Below are 16,813 nucleotides of genomic sequence, written 5' to 3' on the forward strand. Positions count from 1 at the left end.
CAGCACTAGGAGGGTTTAAGTCATACTTATCAGATAGATTCCAATTTCTTAATGTTAACAAGGTCTCTTCGATGCACACAAAAGTTAGTTATGTAGTTCCACAAGGTTCTGTCAGACCAATACTCTCAAAAGCATGCTGAATAAATAGTCCATGCATTTGTTACCTCTAGACTGGACAACTGTAATTCTTTACTATCAATATTCAGATCTGATGCTATTATTATTATTATTATTATTATTAATTGGTGATGCTATAAACAATAACATAATTTTATCTACAGGTATCACTATTGTTATATTCAGTATAACAACTTGTCTAACAGAGCTTAAATATGACAATTACACAACTGTTCCTGATCTCTCTTTCTTCTCTCCCCCATTTCGACCTGTCTTTCCTCTCTCCTCCATTTGTTCTTATCTTTTCGTCTCCCCCAAGCAGTCGAGGCAGATGGCAGTCCACAATGAGTCCCTTTATGTTCGAGGTTTCTTCCTGTTAAAAGTGAGTTTTTTTCTCTCTACAGTTACCACGTGTTTGCTCGCTGTGAAAACTGTTGAGTTTCTCTATAATATTGTATGGTTTTACTTCCTCCCTCCAATATGAAAGAACCTTGAGATGCTGTGGTTTGGTGCTATACAAAAAAATGTAACTGAATTAAAGCCTGATTAGTATTACAATAGTTATACAAAATTGATCCAAGGTAGTTTTCCTTAGTTATCAATTATTGAACGGCAATTTAAATAATGCTGCGAATCCTGTCTTACCTGATTGATATCATAATAGATGACTCCAAACTTCCCAAACTGCTCCACCTTCCCAGATATATCATCAAATTGATAGAGGTCAATGGGCAGTGGCGTCTCATTGATTACAGCCTGCATGCTGGTAACCCTGAAGCTGTTGTCGTAGGTGTAGTCAAAGCGGGCGTTCACCATCCCATCCTCGCTGAAGCGGAATATTTGCCGGTCGACCAGTGGGCCAATCTGGCGGTACCGGATGGAGCAGATGAAGCCTTCGCTCTGCAGGTTGACGGTTTTAAGCACGCCAGCGGTCTCATCATAAGTGAAACTGACCCGTGTTGAGTCATAGAGGATCTCTGCCAGCTTGTTCTGATGTGACAAATAAAACAATGCAGTATGTGTTTACAATAATGAACCTTGTGTAATACCTGTTGCCACACATCCAGGATCCACTACACCATCACTTTCTGTTCATTTCCTGCTGCAGCTGCTTCTTACACATGATTTCATCATGGTTCTCCATCTGTTTGCTATATTGATCTGTCCTTGCTTCGGTTTTCATTTACACCAAACAGAGCATTAATGCATCTATTCCACCTAATCTCTTTATCTCATTATCTTATTTGGATCTGGTTAGTTAGGAAAAAGAAATCTTACAACCTTTTCATTTGTGAGTTGACTGATCAGAAAATAAAAATTAAGAATTTAGAAACAGATAAAAAGTTTTACTACAAATATTGAATTATATCTTTATTTAAATTTGCATTATTTATAGCATTTATTGTTACCAACATGGAACATTGTACTTATTAATTATAAACTGGATGTGCAACAAATATAAAAATCCATACAGATAAATGTTATTTTATGTATTCTTTATGTGTAAAAACATAAATACCTGTCTGCGATACTTGTACAGGATTTGGCGACCAGTTCCCAGATGGGCAACTCTGAGGAGCTACAAAGAGACAAAGAAAGCAGTAGACATGAATAGTGCCATTGGAATATAATTAAAATGATCAAAATGATAATGGGTCGCACTAAACCTGTCAGAACTGACCATGGTCACACTTGGGATGCAAAAAAATGTAGGACTTTCTTAAAGTCTTAAAACGGTATAATGTAGGTTGATGGAGATACAGAGTGTGAAAGATAAGTACAATACTATAATAATATTATGGGTAATATAGTATAATTGGAAACAACTATCTTTTCAGGTTTCTCGTAAATGGTGAGAAAGCTGTTGTGTAATAAAAAGGAAAATTAAAGAGAAGAAAAACAGAAATTCTATGCAGTGAAATGAAACTCCTCACAAACATGAATACAGACCTGTCCATCTTCAGAGTAGTCCACAGTGACAGAAGCATTGCTCTCTGGGGGGGTGTACATGTTCCTGTAGTATCCTATAGATCTGATGGTCTGCATGGTGTGTCGAGCCACACTGGGCATGGTGACTGCTGACAGATGGTCTCCTGAGTCATAGTCAAAGATGTACTGGTGCTGGCTGTGCAGCAGCAAGACCATGGACTGTTGGAGAGAAAGTTGAAGAAACGTGTGATCAGAACAGTACAGACAGAGTAAAAGGCACAAAAAGACACTTTACACGATGTGGAACATTGGGCATGCTTTTATACACATTCCTAACACAGCTGACTAATGACATGTAAAGGTAGTCAACTAGAAAGCTGGGCTTTGCTCTCTTTGGAAAGCTGTTCACCAAAGCTTCCTTCCACTGAATTAGAGTACTGAGACACAGCATTTATATAGCACTGTTCTTGTCTCGATGACCACTCAAAGCGATTTTTTACATTACAGCTCTGCCACCAGTCCGGACACACATTCATACAGTGCAGCAGCTTTCTCTTTCATCACTCGTACCAGTACCATACATCACTCGTAAACTGTTGGCCCAAGAACACTTGTGAGTGGAATGGGGAAAACAGGTTAGTGTTCAATCATAACATGTATTATCTCATGGCACTTTACATAGTAAGGTATATATATACCTATATGCGTGTGTGTGTGCGTAAATCAACAACGGCAATGGGCATGGTATGGACACACACACACACACACACACACACACACACACACACACACACACACACACACACACACACACACACGTATAAAATCTGCTCATCAATAATAATAGATAATAATAATGGTGTTTTACCATAATCAGATTAGGGTCATTATATAATTTATACATTTGAATGTCATCTATCCATTAGTTTTACCACTAGCTCACAATGTGCGAGAGATGGGATACAAATGGTCGTCAGTCTGTAACAGGGCTGACACAGACACAAACCACCATTCAAACTCACATTCATGTTGTCACCAGTAAACCTGCATGTGTTTGGACTGGAGAGGACAATGGAGTACCTGTACCTGTACCGCATGTCATCTATCTTTTTTTATCATATCTCTGTAGACTTTACAGTCTATTGTGCATGAGCTCATGTGCATGCATGTGGCACTACATCATTGAAATATACAGCTTACACATGAAAGGTGATACGTATACAGTGATGATACATGCTCTTATCGAAGCCTTAGAAGTGTACTGCACCTTATCCAGGTAAGTGTAGCTCCATGTCTTTCCATCAGCAAAGATTCGGGAAATAATTCTTCCCTGACTGTCGTACTCCCACTTCTCTGTGGTTGGACCTCTCTGGAGGCCTGTCAACTGCCCCGTACTACACACACACACACACAAACACACATTTGGCATTTACACGTCACATGTTAATTTCAGACAATGTGAACAAAAAAGCTGAAAATTTATAACTGTATAAATACATAATTGATAATATAATAAAGTTCAAAGCGCAGCAGTGTGCATTGGATTGTATAAGGTTGTATGGGTTAAAGTCAGTGCACCTCCTCTTTACCAAATGCCAACATTTCTGTGAAAATGGGGAAAATGGGACTGTACTCTATCACTGAGCAGCGAGTAATCAACTTAAAAGTAGAGGTTAGGGGTTCTAAAACTAGAATAGCACTTGGTGCCAAAGCCCATGCATAGTCCCCTTATGAAACCACATTTAAATTCACTAGATCAGGATTTTTATTTAGATCTGCACCAAATTGCACACAATCACTCAATATGAGTTCCTTAAAACATTTTTTTCATCAAACTCCATGGATTATTCTCTGAGAAATCAAGGAAAATGTTTAAACACACCATCTCAAAATGTTGAAGAAAGTGAAAAAACAGAGCAAAGGAAAAAAAAATCCTTGATCTTCCCCATGATGCGGATCTGCACCTAAATTTAGGCGGCCTTCCTTCGGTTATGCCATACCCCTCCACACAATTTCACGGAAATCAGTTCAGTAAACAAACTCCTGAGCAGAGGAAACTAGACAAAAAGTCATGTTATCCTCAATTAATACCTCAACATAATCTACTGGATCTTTCTCTCCTCTCTTGCTGGACAAACGATCAGTTGCAGCAAATTACAGTGATTCAGTACAAGTCAGGGTGTGCTGTTAAATTTCCAAAAACACATCTTCAAATTATAACACCCATTACAGTAGGGCTTACCTGGAGTAAGTCAAGTTGACCGATAGAAGCTTGCTGCTGGGAACCCAGAGAGTGGGATGGCCTTGGGTGTCATAGATGATCTTCAGCAAGAACTTCCTGTGGTCATCATAAATTTTCTCTGTTCGCAGTGTACGATCATAATCCACAGACAGCAAGTTCCTACCATTCACCTGGAAACACATTAATAACCAATTAATAAAGAAACTCTTTATGAGGTTTTGTGCAAATTCAAGTGACTGTATGGTTTTTTTTATTACTTGGCTTTCTCTTTCCTACAGGGTGTCCTTGCTATTTTTTGTGAATATAATAAATCTGCTAAGTTACAGATGCATCAACAGTGGCAGGGTATGGCTTGTTTGGGCTATAGCCTCACCAAGAACTGTGTTATCCACACTATGAAACAACCAAGAATATTAAACAGCAGCATAAACCAGTATCTTTCATTCTCATTAAAGGTAGGGTAAGGCATATTAATTCAATACACTTTTGCTAAAAAATATATAATATAATTCTCGGGGCTGGAACTTCTGAGGTAGCAGTGAAGGGAGGGCGTATTTGTTTTCAAATACCGAAAGTCATTCCCCAGAATCAGTAATGCCACCTTTAAGCCCAAAGCTCTCACACTTAGGGTTAATGCACAACAGCTGCACAACAGTGCCTGCTCCTCCCAACAACATAATGCACACAGTGTTGCACAATACACTGGTCTGTGGTCAATAACAGATCTGCCTTTCATTCACCACTGGTATTTAACGTTAGAAGTCACTGTCCAGATATAAGTGTGGCAGATGTGTTCTGTCACATGTCTTTTATGTCACTTAAAAAAACGTCACTCAAATGAGCCTGCCCAAATTTGCCATGGAGGCATGGGCTTATTGAAAGATTGATCGAGACTGAGAAACATGACTGACATCAGACATTCAAAACCTGTGCAAGAAGATTTTTTTGTTAGCCATTGTTAGCCATTAGCAAGACAAGGGCCGAGGCTTTGGATGAACGGCATATCATTGATAACTCTGCCTCCAACCACAGCAACGGATTGATTGATTCATTTATCTGTGCTGACTCTTGCTCACTCCTTCTCTCTCTCACTCTGAGTGTGCACACGAGAGGAGCATTACAGATGGCGTGATGTGTAGTATGTAGTTTGTAGCTGACAGATGTGCCTGATGAAGTCAAGTGAACTGGTTATAATTGCATGAATGATAAAAAGAGTGAAATGAAAGTAGTTTAATGGCTGGAATTTTGAGTTCTATTTTGTTGTTTTACGTCCCTGAAATGTATCGGTTTGAAAACCTCTACTGTGTGGATTAGCCCACCGTAGTTTAGCAAAAACAAAACCACTGTACAAAGGCCAAAGTCCTCTCTTACAGAAAGTGCCTGTAGTGTCCCTTAAGTGCTTGATTGGTATTGGCAAGGCCACTGTTACCATGGCTACAGCAGTGTTCATAGCTGATTAGGATGTGTCTGGATAAGAAATGTGACATTTGCAACACACGCTCTAAGTGGCTGATCAATCACAAAAGAGTGGCCCAGCTGGACCTCTTGCTTTGGTCTGATACTGAACTATTAAGTACAATAATTTAATAAATGATACCATTATAACACAAACATTAGAACAAATCTTATACTTAAATGTATCATGAAATGAATCCACTCTATCACTTTATCCATAAACTTTAGACAGAATTGACAGCAAAAGTTGCAAATACATCTGGAAATTACTGATTGCCCCACATGATGAATTTATCATCTTGTTAAACTTATAGGTTCAGTGTGTGTTTTCATTCTTTCATCTAACAAGCTGCTTATTATCTCACTAAAAAAGAGGGTGATTACTAGACTTACAGGTAAGTATGATGGGGCTAAAGCATCCACGTGCAATTCAGACCTACAGCTTTCCCAACTGAAGGCATTCAAGACACCACGAGCATTCTCTTAAAATGACTTACCAAGTGGTCCCCTTTCCCCACTCATACGCCAAAGCTATTGTGCTTTGCTGCCTTAGCATTCCAGCTATTTTTCATGTCAATTAGGTTTCTGTTCATGACTCTTAAATAGGTTTTTCTGCCTGTGTTTGGTATTACTTGCTCCTGTGTTTGGTATCACTTAATTGCAACACCCTGTACTCCACAAACTGCTTCACCTTTTGAAAACAGTGCGTTTGGTCTAAAGTTCAACGTTGTAAGACCACATCACCTCTATCCTCCAGAATCTCCACAGACTCTTGGTACTCATCACATCCAATTCAAAGTCCTCCTCCTCACCCACAGAGCCCCCCACAACCAGGCTCCTTCCTAGCTCACAGACTCCTCTACCACAATCCTTCCAGCCTCCTGTGACGCCCACATCCCTCTCCATACCACACAGGACCAAGCACCGGACATGGGCTGACAGAGCCTTGTCAATAGCTGCCCCCTCCCTCTAGAACTCTCTCCCCGAATACATCAGAGATTGCACTGACCTATTACTACTTTCAATGTATAATTATGTAATGCTGTTATGCTTTTATGTTACGTGTGTCTGTCTTAAATTGTATGTAGGTGAGTTCCTTAAAAAGTGCTGTATAAATAAAATGTATTATTATAATCCTTATTATTATTAAGCCCCGTCACTGCATTGTGGCTTCTGAATGAACTTTCTTGGCCCATCAAAAATAATAATTTGACCTACAGTTAACCTACATATGTTTGGACTGTGAGAGGAAGTTGGAGTACCTGGAGGCAGCCCACGCATGCACAGGAACAACATGTTCATTTCACACATAGTGAACTTCAGACCTCCAGCCTTCAACTATGAGGTGACAGTTATAACTACTGCACCACCGTGCTACATACTTGGGAACACAACTGGTTAAAATAATTATGATACAAATTTCTATTTAAGGAATGGGTTACAAGATACTACAATGTTGATGCAAGTTTGTGTTTATTTATTTATTATGTTGTAACAATTTCTTCTCCAGTGGGCAACCATAACCTCTTGCTGGAATTTAAACACATAATTAATGGCACAATTACTTATGAGAATTATAATATTCTTCATATGAGAAGTTATAGTTATTGAAATTACTCTAAGTTAATAAACTAATATACCATGGATAATGACAATTCTGAGACATGCTATTGTTGTCTATTTATGGCATGCTTTAGCTGGAGAACTCTCACCCTCAGCTTTCTCCCAAAGACAATGACTTTTCCTCGTGTCTGTTCCTTCCTGAACCTCCACTCCACCAGGTTTTGGCCATTCTCTCCCGGGAGTGTCATGTTGCGCCGGGCTACAGTTGGGTTAGCAGCACCTAGGGAGGGATATGAAAAAGACATGAAGGGAAACACTATTGTGGCACAGGACAATCTAAACCAGCATATCCAAAGCAAAAAAAGCAGCACATTGGATTGTTGCTGTTCACAACCAGTACGTGCTGACATGTAATTGTGGTATCTGTGCTGAGCGTATAGTTTATCCGACAGTTTAATTCTTTTCAGTTAGTCCCGGTATTTCCTAAATTTACCTTTTAAATTGTATAGGTTGTTTCTTACTTCATTGCAAAATCCAGGATGTGTTGCATACCATCTGTGGCAATGCACACACTTTGTCAAGGTCAATGTAATAGCTGAAAACCACTCAAACAGTTATCTTTGGGATTGGCGTCACTCTCAAATCTTATGACACTTGGGTTGTGAATGGCATATACAGTATTTATGGAGTCAACATCGTCAGGAATATGGGAATCTATTGAGTTTCTACAGGCTTTTGGGTCCACATGAGTAACAGAAGAGCAGTAGGACTGGCTCTTGGACCCTGGTGACATCAGTTGCTGTGACCAGTCTCACTGCAATTGATGACTATGCATCCTCCAGCCCTCTCCCGGCTTGATAGGCAAACTGTAATTGGTCCAGTTTGTCATCAATTAGGGAGATGATTTCATCTTTTTTATATTTTTTAAAGCATTTCTTCACAAGACTGGTTTAAATTCACTTTTTGGAATTCATGATTTTTTATTATTATTGCGGACCTTAACGGCAGGGATCTGTAAGCACCGCTTACTGAGCCATAACAAAGTTTAATAACAGTGTTCTTTTGTGTAGTGGCACAAGTTACTTCAAATGTACTCAAACTCTTATTTAAAATGCAGTATTTCAAATCCCAGAGGATAAATTTAGGGCCAAGTCAAATCCAGTCTGTGTGTGATGTCAGCGATCAGCTGGGCATCAGCTGACACATTGGCTCGCAGATGTATAGACACTAGTGCAGAACAGTTTTTGGAAATAAAAGGGGCGGATAGACACTGTCAACAGTTCCATATGTGGAGAACATATTCTCTCTCTGCCCACAACAGTGTTACAGTCCCTTCTGTTGATATAAAACAGAATATGGCGGTGGACCACGATCGAGGTGGCAGCTGATGGGGGATCCTTATGGAGGCAGTGGATCTTGTTTGTGGATTATGGTGGCATCTGATCGTGACTGCTTGGTCAGTGGAGCACCGCCCCATTGCTGGAGGATTATGCGTATTGAGGGATTAGGAGGAAACAAGTGTTCTCTAAGATTGCCCAATACGATGACATCAACTGTGATCTTGGATCTTTGTGCTGAACTGAGTCCAACCGAACGCTCCAGTACAAACACAAGTACTCCCCACTCTGGGTGAACACTGTATATATAACCTATTCTGTCTAAAGCCTCTTTTGGAAATAATATAATTCAGTTAAAATTTATAGAATGGGAATACTGCAGCTTTCTCTGAATTTAACAATGTCTGCAGTTTCTAATTCTAAAATAGGTAGTTAATACAAGTCCCCTCACATTCTGACGGTGCAAAGTGATTGTCTTTTCGCCTTCAGCTTTAAATCTGACCTCTTTTTTATTTCAGGCACTGTCCTCTCTTTCATATTTACAGTCTTAGCCACAGCAGCAACACATTACCAATATATCAGTGCTGTGACCACCAAACAATATGTCACCCACAAGCAGAGTGTCAGAAAGGTTGCACTCCTTCGTGTTCTGCCTTGATGTAATGATTCACATGAAAATCACATTGATCTTCGGATCACTTCACATTCATGAGGTGCTTTGCACCATTTGTGGTTGAATGTGGGTGCGTAGAGGGCTGGATAGTATGCACATCCATTAACATACATTTCCAGGCAGACTGTGAGTTATAAAGGAAACAGGCATACATAAGCATGGTTCTATAAATTTGATACGTATGGCATATGCCTTTGGTTCGCATGTAAACTTTTATAAATGAGGCCCCATGTGAGGGCATTGTCTTGTGGAATTTCCATTCATATGGAAATCTGATAATAAAAATATCAAATATAATTCACAATGCACACAGCTTATACACACTGCACAGACTAAGTCTTTTAACTACACCGGATTCTTTTAGATTTCAACTTGTCTGTAACATAAGTTGACATGAAACCTATAACTAGTCTACATTACATAATTGGGGTAATGTGCTCTAAACTGCATACCTGCCAATATGTGGGGCTCTGTCTGGTAGTGTGTGTCCATCCCATTGGCGTAGATGACCCTCAGTGAATGGTCATTACCCACATGGTAGTTGTTACGAAGCTGGTCTGTATGAGAGAAAGACAGAGACAGTTATCATGACAGAAGCATTACAATATTTCACATTAATTCTCTTTTCAATGGGCAAGTTTTAAGGTATTTATTCAAAATCCCTGTAAAATACTAAAGTGCACTGAGGATTAATGACAGAAAACAACGAGTTAAGAACACGAAAGGACTTATAAAATGGTAATTAACTACCACATATCTACACATTTTACAATTCTTATGTTGTTATGAACTCCCCACACCGAACAAATGTAGTAGAAATTTTGGATAAGAGAACAAAATGGTCTTGGATTAATCAGAATTTGTATTTATTGAGAGGACTCAGAACATGTTAGGTTTGTAACAAACACATAGAATTATGTCCATTAATAAAGGAGATAGTTCTTCTTGTGCTGACTCTGTTCTTCTAGAACCTGTGCATCTCAGTAGACCTCCATTGTTTTTCATGGTGTAACGTAACCCATCACTTAAGAATAGCATTTGGTATTTGCAGTAGTTGTGTGCTATGATGGATTTACTAAGTGTGGGAAGAGGAAACTTTAGAATAGGGAACCTGTGTGGGTTAATAAGTGTCAAACTATTTGTGAATTAGTTATGAGCAAAACCTCACTTTAGAATGGGGAACATCATTTAGAGATATTTGGACACTATTAACACTTGCAGTTTTATGTTTTGTTACATGTGAAGAGAACATATTTATTAAGTGTTATGAAGGGAGAATGACTATTCTTGTGGTACTACCACCGTATAAGGCCCATACTGAGCAAAGCATTAAGATTGTAATTCATGTACAACAACGTCCTTACTTCCTATCAATAAGCAGTAATTAGGAAGCTATTGAGGGAAAACTCTTAGTTAATGGCCTAGTGGTTGTAGACTAAGGTCATGCAGAATAAGGCATTAATAAGTTCTTTACAATGACTAATAAAGAGCCAATATGCTACTAATATGCATGTAAATAAGCAACTAGTTAATGGTTAATATGTGTTCCCTAATATAAAGTGTTAGCAGAAATGTTTGTGATTCTATCAATATTGTTAAGTGCAGGTTAGTACATTATTGAGACACAGTGGTTCCATGGTGCATTCACCTTAGCCAGAGGAAAATGTTGTGGAAAACAATTTGTATAACAGAACACACAATTTGTTTTTTTGTCAGAGAAATAAATAATAAATAATTTGTGCCGGAACAACATCATACTTCTGTCTTTGTTTCTCTGTAACATGCATGTTTGTGTAAGCACCTTACCCTGCACTAGAGTGTAGAAGGAGTCGATTGATGATAGATTGGTTGTTATAGAAACATCCTCATCTCTCCCAGACGTCTCAATGTCCACAGCAACAGCTCCTGACGACATGTCGCCGTGGAGATTGGTCACAACAGCGGTGGGGAAGGTCACATTAGTCAGACGACCCTCGCTGTCATAGCTTCAAGGACAGTGAGGATGCAGGGAGAAAGGAATAAATGAACGTTATTTACCATTACAGTAACATACTTGATTGATACCCAAACAATTTTAATGAAGGCACAATTTAAAATTTAAAAAGAAAAATTACAAAAAATTGTTAAATTAGTTAAATTAGATGAGGCAGATTTTACTTTTTCATTATTCAGTGTCTCTTCTAAAAAGACAAATGGTTTGGTGTTCATAGTGGTGAAAAGAAGGAGTGTATGTTTTTTTCAGTTCAGCTAGACACCTAGCAGATGTTGCCCTCTTTGTACTGGTTTGAGGGAGAGCAATCAGAATATACATTTTTCTCAAAAATGCTGGAATTTCTTTTTCACTGCTGTAAAAGAGTATTGTAGAACTTAAAAAATCCAAAGGTCCATCCATCCACCAGATCCCAGCCATTCAGAAATACAATCAAACAGTAATTCTGCTCACTCATAGAAGGTAGTCCAGCCTATCTGGATGCTCTTGGTAGCCAGCAAGCCACTGCTGCCATGGTAACTAAACAAGACCAGTTCCTGACCCTGAGCCGTAAGAGACTTTAGACCACCGTTAGTTCCGATGGTTAGCCAGATAACCTGATAATACACACAGACACACACACAAGCAGGGTTACATTTTCAGATTCTCCCAGTTTTCCCCTCATTAATTCACAAAACATGATCCTTTCTCCTATTCTCATAACACATAAAAACATAGTGTGTGACATTAGTGCAAGACTAAAAAAATACAGATAGACTACATTTGACAATATGACAGCTTTTTAGTTTTTGTTGTTAAAGATTTATATTTATCTAACATACATACAACATACATCAAAGACACTTTTGTCTTTTGCGGAAATGAATATATGAAGATGCATTCGGTCAAGAGCTGCTTATCTCACCTGATTGTCAGGGGCAACCACACGTACAGGCATCCTGTTGGTATCTCTACGGATACGGAGGGTGTTTCCACTGCTGTCTGTCACTGCAGTCACATCCTCCTCGTTGCTGAGAGTCAAGGAATAAAGGGAGGAAAATGACATCAATTAAAAATGTGTTTATATTTTTAAAGGAGAAAAACAAAGAGACTGCAGAAATAATGTTTTTTTTTAGATGTGATGAATAAGGAGTTTTTTTACGTTGCAAAAATGTATTAAATTACACACACACACACACACACACACACACACACACACACACACACACACACACACACACACACACACACACACACACACTAACCTGTAGCTAAAGTTGTATTTGTAGTCTCCAGTGACCAGAGACATGGTGAATTGATGAGTCCCATTCACGTCAAACACATATAGCTCTTGAGAGGCTGGAGAAGCCACTTCATAAAAGCTGGGACCTGAAGCCAGAGAGCCTGATGACACAAGGACAAACGGAGTCACCCAGTCACTTTGAACTTTATTTTACATGTAATGCAAACAGCCTGGCTCAAGGGGTAGGGGCTAAAAAGTTTCAGCCATCTTTCAGTGAACATTTGTGCCGGAGGATTTTCCTAATCAGTAAGATAGACAGAGGAGAGACGAAGCAGGAGGTTTTCTGGTTCAGTGGGGTGATTTACAAATACAGTGGTAAGAAAAAATAAGTGAACCCTTTGGAATTACCAGCATTTATGTATGAATTTGAATTAAAACATTCAACATTACAAAATTGGTTACAAAATTGAACAACACACAATCTGTTTTAATTAACACCACACAAATTATTGCATTGTTCTTTTCCATATTGAGTGCATCATTCACACATGAAACCCTGGACTAATGACTTAACTAAAGCTTATTGGAGTCAGAAGTTAACAAACCTGAAGTCCAATAAATGAAACAAATTCAGAGGTGTGGGTTAGAGCTACTTTTGACTTACAAAAAACACTAAAATGTTTTGCGATTGCTATTCACAAGAAGCGTCAGCTGATGTGAACCATGCCTCACAAAAAGAAGATATCAGAAGACCTACGATCAAGAGTAGTTGACTTTCATTAAACTGGAAAAGATACAAAAATTATCCCAAATACTTCGATAAATGGTTACAATCAATCAATCAATCAATCCAATTTTATTTGTATAGCCCATATTCACAAATCACAATTTGTCTCATAGGGCTTTAACAAGGTGTGACATCCTCTGCCCTTAACCCTCAACAAGAGGAAGGAAAAACTACTAAAAACCCTTTTAACAGGGTAAAAAGAAGGTAGAAACCTCAGAGAGAGCCACATGTGAGGGATCCCTCTCCCAGGACGGACAGAAGTGCAATAGATGCCAAGTGTAAAGGAGAACATCAGAAAGATAAGGGTATTTGCAGCATTGATTAGAAGAAACAGTTTGTAGCATTAATGGAAGGTCAATGAACCTTATATACAATAAGGTACAGTGGTTAGTCTCACTACAAGTGGACATCCGGCCAAGATGGCACAAGGCAAAATCATCAATGAGGTAAAGAAAAACTCTAGAGTAACAGCTAAAGGCTTGAAGAAATAATTGGAACTGGCTAACATCTCTGTTGTGTCCTGCCACTGCTCTCCAAAAAACATTGCTCCATTGCTGATGTTTGCCCAAAAACCCATTGACACTTCACAATGCTACAGGGGAAACATTTTGTGGACTGATTTAACTTAAGTTGAATTGCTTAATCTAGCACTGCTTACCAACATTAAAACCTCATCTAAATCGGGAAGTATCACGTTTTGCGGTTGCTTTGCTGCCTCATGATCTGGACAGCTCACCATCATCGAGGGTAAAATAAATTCCCAAGGAGAAAACCCAAAAGAGAGCCTGTGGAATGACTTCAAGAGAGCGGTTCACACCAGACATACTAAAATATTGCTTAGTTGAAGTAGTTCCGTAAGGAAGAATGGTAAAATATTCCTCTTGAAAGTTATGCAAGTCTGATCCGCAGCTACTGGAGGCACTTGCTTGAGATTATTGCCGCCAAAGGAGGTTCAACCAGCTATCAAGGGTTCACTTGCTTTTTCACCAGCATGAATGTTTCAATGAAGACATGGAAATTTGTATTTTCTTAAGCACATTGTGTCTAAAATTATGGCTTACATTAAGGGTTCACATACGTTTTCTTGCAACTAAATTATTGAGGGTCAGGTGGTGGGGATTGACTGTGCATATACAGCCTGTTGGTGTTTTCATCTTAATAACAATCAGCTAGTAACTCTGAGAGAGCTTCAGCATAATATTCCCATGATCATTTTGGGATTGCTTATCCTTTTGAGCTTCTATTAAAGCCACCTATGAACAGCAGCGTTGTACAACAATACAACTGTAACGATTGTGTTGATGTCCAACCATTTGGGGACCCATTTGATTTTTACTAACTAATATTTTCACCCTGCCAAAAAGAGAGAGAGAAATGTAGAATGTTTTTGTACTGTATTCTGTACATACCAGTGGGTGGTTGGTTTCGCCGAATGGCTCGAATGCGGATGTTTCCCAGGTCAGCGACATACAGTGTCCCATCTGGAGACACCACCAAAGAGGAAGGGCAATTAAACCTGGCGTCTTTAGCATAGCCATCTCCAGTCTGATAGCAGTCACAGTTGGCATCATTCTGCAGGACAGAGGGAGGTGAGGAGTGGGAAAGAAAGAAGTAGCAAAAAAGAAGTGAGACACAAACTTGGCATGTGTTATGGAGGGTATAGGAAAGAATTAGGTCATTGTACCACTGTATTGTATTGGGATTAGATTACATACATATTCCTATGTATTTACACTTTATGTCTGCGTGTATGGGGCAATGTGCATGAAATGTGTACGAAATAAGTTTCATCTTGAGTCTTTTTATTTATTTGATTAAGTTCCTATGCACATTATAGAGTGGCACTATAAATCTTGTTGTATCACCATACGATGACGATAAAGGCTTTCTATTCTATATACAAACATAATGTTTCTATACAAATATACAGATATATTATATATATGTAATCTAATGCATATAATGTTTTGACTGCCACACATTCATTTGAGCTTCAGAGGGTTTGATGAGCTGACGGACAAAGCAAAAAACAGGGAGTGAAAGAGTTGTGGCACAGTACCTTGCAGTCACACTCAGATGGCGCTCCAGCTAGATGGGTAATTTCTCCATCAGTCGACACCTAGTGGGGATGATAGCCGGAAATAGACATTTTTAAACTTAGTAAAACTAGCATGCCACTCAGTAGAATGCATACCTCTGCCAAAGCTGAAAAATCCTGTACATGATTGTTTAGTATATAGTAGAAATATAAAAGAAAAAGGGAAGTGGTCTGATAACACTCCTAAACAGTGTGAATGAAAATGAATGCAACATACGTTTTACTCTTAAAGGTAGGGTTGGTAAGTTGTTTCTGAAACACATTTTGTCTGATTTGTTGAAATTCTCTTCACATCCCGATAGTAATCAATCAATAAAGTCCTCTCATATCAAAAGAAAAAAGCCACCACAATAATTTTATTCGCAACGAATGAAATAATTTGCCCTTTGTTGCCAATATAAGAGAATGAAAGGACAACCCTGCATCCCTCTCCTCCCCCTCCCCCATATCTCTCTTCTCTCCCCTCTTTTTCACCCATCTCTCCTCTCCTCCCCATTTTTCCCTGCTCACCCCAACAAGTTGATGCATATGGTCGCCCACATTGAGTCTGGTTCTGCTACAGGTTTATTCCAGTTAATGAGGACGTTTTTTCGTTCCATATTCATGATAATCATCATGGCTGTGGCTCAGGGGGTTGAGAGCGGGTCGTGCTCTAACCAAAAGGTTGACAGTTCAATTCCAGTCTACCCTATGCTGTGTGCCGAAGTGTCCTTAGGCAAGATACTGAACCCCAAATGGCCCATTCTCATAGAAAAAATGCTGTACATAGACGCACAGTCTGAATGTGTGTGAATGGGTGAATGGCAGAACTGTACGGTAAAGAGCTTTGAGTAGTCATCATAGTCTGAATTTTTCTAACAGCACTAACACGCAAGGTCACATTCATTTAGATCTTCTACATGACTAACATTACCTCAGCTAAAAGGAGCAATGTGATTGTATCATTCAGAGTACATTTCAGTCATCTTGGTAATCAGAGGTTTCCATTTCTTAAGTAGAGACTTGAGTAGATGTTTTTCATTACATTCCATCACATCCACAATAGCTGAATTGTAAATAGTTTAATTCATTGCACATTATAAGGCCATTTGCTACTGCTTTTTATTCTGCTCTTTAAAGCAGTTGCCATTGAATCCAGAGTCTTGAGGATAAAATGATAAATGGCAACCCATCTGTTAATGACCACTGCGGTATGCTAATTAATTGTAAAGCCAAACTGTGCTTAAGATACTGACAATGAAGTCCTGCTAGGAGCGGTCCACAAATACTGTACAGAATGTATATATGTAGTCTTCCACTAAACGTAATGTCTGCGTTTCAATCCCAGTCCCAGTTCAATGCATTCAATTCTTTATTTAATCAAAAAATATCTAACAACATTTTTTTTGTTGCACCTGAAA

The 16,813-nt window shown here is 38.9% G+C and overlaps 1 protein-coding gene across 5 annotated transcripts in view; it reads right to left on the bottom strand.

Moving 5' to 3' along the window:
* Positions 1–16,813, bottom strand: part of tenm3 (teneurin transmembrane protein 3) — a 172,884-nt gene that overhangs the window by 8,459 nt on the left and 147,612 nt on the right. For all 5 annotated transcript variants that reach the window (XM_047342763.1, XM_047342761.1, XM_047342758.1 and 2 more), the window contains 13 exons: positions 15,375–15,434; positions 14,725–14,887; positions 12,551–12,689; positions 12,211–12,316; positions 11,760–11,902; positions 11,123–11,301; positions 9,769–9,873; positions 7,456–7,586; positions 4,289–4,458; positions 3,314–3,440; positions 2,068–2,265; positions 1,637–1,696; positions 763–1,107 (listed from right to left, as the gene is read on the bottom strand). In XM_047342763.1, coding sequence (XP_047198719.1) covers positions 763–1,107; positions 1,637–1,696; positions 2,068–2,265; positions 3,314–3,440; positions 4,289–4,458; positions 7,456–7,586; positions 9,769–9,873; positions 11,123–11,301; positions 11,760–11,902; positions 12,211–12,316; positions 12,551–12,689; positions 14,725–14,887; positions 15,375–15,434 — 1,926 coding nt within the window. The remainder of the gene's footprint in view (positions 1–762; positions 1,108–1,636; positions 1,697–2,067; positions 2,266–3,313; positions 3,441–4,288; positions 4,459–7,455; positions 7,587–9,768; positions 9,874–11,122; positions 11,302–11,759; positions 11,903–12,210; positions 12,317–12,550; positions 12,690–14,724; positions 14,888–15,374; positions 15,435–16,813) is intronic.

This window comes from Hippoglossus stenolepis, chromosome 2, assembly GCF_022539355.2.
Source record: "Hippoglossus stenolepis isolate QCI-W04-F060 chromosome 2, HSTE1.2, whole genome shotgun sequence".
NCBI classification, from domain to species: domain Eukaryota; kingdom Metazoa; phylum Chordata; class Actinopteri; order Pleuronectiformes; family Pleuronectidae; genus Hippoglossus; species Hippoglossus stenolepis.